This window comes from Eleginops maclovinus, chromosome 16 (genome assembly GCF_036324505.1).
Source record: "Eleginops maclovinus isolate JMC-PN-2008 ecotype Puerto Natales chromosome 16, JC_Emac_rtc_rv5, whole genome shotgun sequence".
NCBI lineage: Eukaryota > Metazoa > Chordata > Actinopteri > Perciformes > Eleginopidae > Eleginops > Eleginops maclovinus.
In genome coordinates this window covers 378,468-384,311 of record NC_086364.1, presented here as the reverse complement: position 1 = coordinate 384,311, position 5,844 = coordinate 378,468, and the positions used below count along the sequence as shown (strand labels likewise).

At 42.1% G+C, this 5,844-nt stretch overlaps 1 protein-coding gene across 1 annotated transcript; it reads left to right on the top strand.

Moving 5' to 3' along the window:
* Window positions 1-4,622: 4,622 nt before the first annotated feature.
* On the top strand, window positions 4,623-5,585 carry LOC134877970 (odorant receptor 131-2-like). Its single transcript, XM_063903696.1, has one exon. It carries the CDS (start codon window positions 4,623-4,625, stop codon window positions 5,583-5,585), a length of 963 nt encoding a protein of 320 aa, XP_063759766.1.
* Window positions 5,586-5,844: the final 259 nt, after the last annotated feature.

Genomic DNA, 5,844 nt, shown 5'->3' with positions numbered 1-5,844 from the left:
AAACCCCGATGTGGGGGAGGGGGGACGCCTCGTATGCTCCCTTGATGGTCGTGTAGACTAGGTCTAATGTGTTGTTTTCCCTGGTTGGAAAATCAACATGCTGGTGTATTTTAGGCAGAACAGTTTTTAAGTTAGCGTGGTTGAAGTCTCCAGCTGCGATGAGAAGGCCGTCTGGGTGTGCTGTCTGTTAGTCACTGATGGCTTTGTAAAGTTCACTGAGTGCCTCCTCTCTGTCCTTGTTGTTGGGGATCGGAGGGATATAAACTGCCACCAGTAGAATGGCGGAAAACTCCCTCGGCAGGTAAAAAGACGGCACCTTAGAACCATAAACTGCACCAGCGGGTCTTCCCCCCACTAACTATGTTTCTGTCTGCTCGGTAGCATGTTAGCTTGTCTAGTTGAATAGCAGAGTCCGGGATGTTGTTGTGGAGCCATGTTTCCTTGAACACGTAAGCACAGCAGTCCCTTACCTCACGCCTGGGTTGTTCTAAGTAACCGTATGTTGTCCATCTTGTTGTCCAGTGAACGGGCATTTGCAATGAGTAGTGTTGGAATTGCCGGCTTGTGTGGGCTAGCCGCTAGCCTCGCCCGGATACCTCCACGCTTCCCCCTTTTCTGTTTCCTCTCAAACAACTTGCTACTTTCTCCTTGGTTGGGGTCGGCACAATAGGGGGAGCAGAGTAGTCCCAGGCTGCTGAGTTCCACGGAGAGTTTGGCTTCCGAATTGCAGAAAGTTGTACTTTTTCCAAGAAGAAACTCACGGCTGTATTGTTGTACTTTCCGATACAAGTCCGTCGGACATGACGAACACAGCGACAAACTCGACAAACTAGACGAAAACGACGAAAACACTGTTTTCTCTGTAGCCTAATACAGTGTATTCAATTACAATGTAGTTTCTCAATTTACTTACACTCACTCCGTGTGAAACCTGGGCCTGAATGAACACAAAGCCGATGTCCTGGCAGGAATGGAAGAAAGACACACACACAAAGCTCTTCCACAACATTTCTCAGTCTCTCTCTGTTTTTTGTTTTTATCGCAGTCAGGCTTGAAGATGTTTCATGTTGTGGAAAATGGGAGCAAAGTCAGAACAGCTTTGTTGGCCAGAATGGGGAACTCCTTGGAAGCAGTCAGCCAAAAACTGTCCAAAGGAAGATCAGCAAATCTTAGCTTTAACCCAAGATCTTGTTTCAGTTCAGTTAGTTCCTCCTGCTCCTGTAAAGGCATGTCCTTCCCAACAATTGATGCTGAGCTGTAGTTGGGTGTCTAACCCAGTCGAGACATTCAGTGGAGGCTGAAGTGAAATAAAATGACAACTTCTCCTCAAGAGTTTTCAAATGTTTATCTATTACCTCGCACAGTGCAGCAGTGTGATCTTGCCGTTTCTCTGTGAGTGGGAACATCTCAAGGTTGGCACTTTGCACATGTTGTTGCCAGAGATGCACCATTTTAGCTGTGCTTGTAAGCAGGTTTTCATTTCAGCCTTGCATCCCGGTGTTGAGTTCATTCAGATGATGAAATATATCTGCCAGGTATGCCAGCTTTGCACACCACTCATCACATGAAAACAGATTGGAGTAATCGGACCTCTCATTTGTCAGAAACACCTTAAGTTCCTCCCGCAGTTCATACACACGGGCCAGCACCTTGCCGCGCAACAACCATCGGACCTCCGTATGGAGCAATAGGGCTGTATGCTCCGCTCCCATTTCCTCACACAAAGATGCAAACACACAACTTTTCAAAGGTCGTGTCTTTACAAAGTTCACTATGCGCACAACATCATCCAAAATAGGAACTAGTTCTGCTGGTAAAGTCTTCGCAACGAGGGCCTCACGGTGCAAAAAACAGTGCGTAGTAAAAAGACCAGGGTTTTTTTCCTTAACTCTGCTAACGAAGCCTTTGGTGCGCCCGACCATGGCTGCAGCTCCATCAGTGCAAACACTTGTACAATTTTCCCACGTAAGTCCTCCCTGGTCAAGATATTCCGATGCGAAAAATTTCCCCTCCTGTCGTTTTCTCTGGCAGTGTCTTGCAAAATAGGAAGTTTTCTCTAATGGCATCTCCATCCACAAAACGCACCAGTGGCCAATAGCTGAGCATGGCCACTAATGTCTGTAGACTCATCAAGTTGCAATGCAAATTTCCCACTGATGTGTATCTTTTCCAAAACATAACTATCGATGTCTGTAGACATGCCATTAATACGTCTGGCAATTGTGTTATCTGAGAGCGGGACTTTAGCTACGTCTTTAACTGCGTCAGGGCCGAGCATCTCGTTGACTATGGCTTTGCAGGCAGGTAGTATTAATGTCTTTGCCACAGTGTGGGACTTTTTTGATTTAGCTATGAGTTCAGCAACTAGGTAACTAGCTTTGAGGGCTTTCTCATTTACCTTTGTGTTTTTTTTCATAAACGTTGCCTGTTTCGCTGTGTTTTCACGGAGACGAACAAAATAGTCTATCGGCTTGTTTAGAAGCGACGGGTGCTTGCTTGGCACCATGGCACTGTTGGACAGCTTCTCCCCACACACCAAGCATAATGGAGTCGGTGTTGTCTGATCCCCGGTGAAAGTAAATCAGAATGAAAGATAGCTCTTGTTGTATTGCCTCGAGCTCACCGTCTTTGCTTTCTTTTTACCACCACTTGCACTAGGGTCTTCATCTGGGTCAGAATCTTGTCCAGGGCCAAATTCGGAGTTTGCACTTTTTCTTTTTAAAAACTTCTCCATCACTGTCACCACGACCTGTTGCAGGCGTCACTAATGCTCTTGTCTATAAGAAGGAACGAGGCAATTAGCTACCTGTTGCCACCCGGACGAATATTACATTACTCTGCCAGTAACTATATTAAAGCACAGACACTCCACGATGGCATATTATTTGCAGATAATAATTAATGAATGTTAATTTAAAAAAAAAAGACTAATGAAGTGCAATTGGATATTTTTTCACGGCACACCTGACGATCTCTCATGGCACACTAGTGAGACGCGGCACAGTGGTTGAAAATCACTGCATTTTGGTGGAATACCTCCTTCAGGGCATTGAACACTTTCTTGGTTTAGGGCACGACCAAAACACATGGGTATGGTTGCCTACTTGTGCACCACAACTTCTCCAATATCTACAGTGGAGGAAATGAATATTTGATCCCCTGCCAATTCAGTTAGTTTACCCACTTACAAAGAAATGAACAGTCTGTATGTTTGTGGTAGGTTTATTTTAACAGTGAGAGACAGAATATCACCCAAAAAAAATCCAGAAATGTACATAAAAAAAAAAGATGTAAATTGATTTGCTTTTATTGTGGGAAATACGTATTTGATCCCCTTGCAACCAACAAAAATGCTGGCTCACATGGAGTGGTTCAATAAGTCCTCTCGCTTTAAAATAAACCTACCATAAAAATTCCAGACTGTTCATTTCTTTGTAAGTGGGTAAATGAACTAAATTGGCAGGGGATCACTTATTTCCTCCACTGTATCTGAGTTTGTTGGGACTCATTTTAGCTACTATTTCTGGTGTTATGAAAAATCTTGTAATCACCTTTCATTTAAATTCTCTCCATACACTTAGCGTGAATAGATGCGCTTCAGTGCATATCCCTTCCCACATATCCCGTGGTATATCTGTATTCATTTCAATTTCCCACCTCCCTTTTATCTGTAATGTATTATTCACATTTTTGGCAAAAACATAGTTGGTATTGTTGGCCTATGACTTTCTTATTTCCATTTCCTGTTTATCACTGTTTTATAAACTCTTCAACTGGAGCAGAGGCCAAGTCTTTATTCCATTCTTTATGTTTTGTCAGAACATTTCTTAATTGTAGATTTCTGCAAAAGTCTTTGACAGGGAATTCAATTCCTCTTTTAACTGATCAAATGATTTAAGATTTACCAAATGTTGTTTTTTATTTTGTCAGAGCATTCATTGTATTAATTGCTTTCAGGGTTTATACAAAAAGAATTAATTTAAAAGTTTTGCAGCAAGATAATTAAACCAAGCTTTAACTTTCTTCATACATGTTTGAGGTCTAGTAAGCTCAAAAGCTCCCAGAACTTTACAACCATTTTTCTAACTACAAAATATTTGAATATGGCACTTAGAATTGGTTGTGGGCTCTGACCTTTAACCGACTGTTAGCTTTAAAACTCATTTTTAGCACCCCCTTCTGCTCACATAAATCTGAACAAATTAACAGTTAAACAATTTACAGATTTATGCTTAATAAGCATCCTCTGCAGCACCTGCTAATATGTGACACATCTTACCTCGAGAGTGCCCCCCCTGTTGTTCAATAAAACCTAATAATCAATACATTGATGGGCATTTTCCCTTAGATACATTTAGTCAGACAATGGTAGTATTGAAAAGACTCTAACGCCCAAGTGAGTGTCATCATGGGTAAAAAGATTACATCACTCATCTCTAGTCTGATATATATGCCGTACCCAGCAGGAAAAAACTGCCCCAGATCAGCTCTGCTGCTTACTCTGCACCTTCTGCCTTGGCGGCGCAACATGGCTCGATAACTTGCAGTTCGGTATCTGGATGAGTTGCATTTTGTATGTGTTGTAGTCTACTTGAACAACTACAGAAAGACAGAGGATCATAATGTTGTCTTTGTTGCAGCCTAAGACCAACATCACTGCTAGTGTGCCGCAACGAGAAGCTTATGAGGTAATATTGTTTGCCTTGTTAATTGTTGGGTCAACCTGCTCTTTTCTTTTCATAAATTGTGTTTTGCTGTACACCCTTAGGAGTAAGCCGGTGTTTTGTGAGACATCCCGATATATTCTGCTGTACAACCTGCTTTTTGCAGACACTGTTCACCTGGTATCAAGTCTTCTGCTGTTTTTGCCATCTTCTTTTAAGGTAAAAATGACCTATTATGCATGTGGTTTCCTAGTTCTGGTCTCTGTTTTCACGCAATCAATCTCCCCTCTCACCCTGGCTGTGATGTCTATGGAGAGATACGTGGCTGTATGCCATCCTCTGAGGCATGCTTCTGTTTTCACTGTGAGAACTACAGGCATAGCCATTGCTGTGGTGTGGGCCTTTGCTTTTATCCACATCCTTAGCCGAGTTATTATGCTGTTATATGTCTTTACAAAAATCTTGCTGAATCCGCACATGAATGAGTTATGCAGTAAGGAAGCCATTTTTTTTGCACCAATCTTTAAGGATTTTGAGACGGCACATGCAAGCACTCTCTTTCTCTCAGTGGGTTTAGCAATCATCGGCTCCTACATTGGAGTTGCTCACGCAGCTAGGTCGGCCTCAACAGACAAAGTGTCGGCCAGAAAGGCTCTTCAAACTCTTCTGCTTCACCTGATTCAGCTAAGCCTCATCCTCACTGCCTCCATGTTCTCCACCATCATTATAGCCATAGCTAGAACACAGGACAGATCCATCCTTTTTCGGATTTACAACGTATGCTATGTTTTTTTGAGTATCCTACCGAGGTGTCTGAGTGCTCTCATCTATGGACTCAGGGATCAAACCATCAGACCCGTCCTCATGAAAAATCTGTGCTGTCAATGGAGAGGTTCACTTTGTCTTAACAAGAGTCAGTGAGCACTTCCAGTGAATGGTTATAAATATATTTCTACATTTGCAAAACATTTTTTTCTGAACATGATAAACAGTCCTCAAAGATTATGCTACATATACAATCTGTTTGTGTCATTGAAATAAGTGATGATTGGAAAAAATGACTTTCTGTGAACTGTCACAATATATTAATTAACTTTCATCATCTTTAATTAGGGATACATTTTCATGTATTTCATACTTGTGCATACTGTATTTTCAAAATATTTTCTTCTTGTGTGGT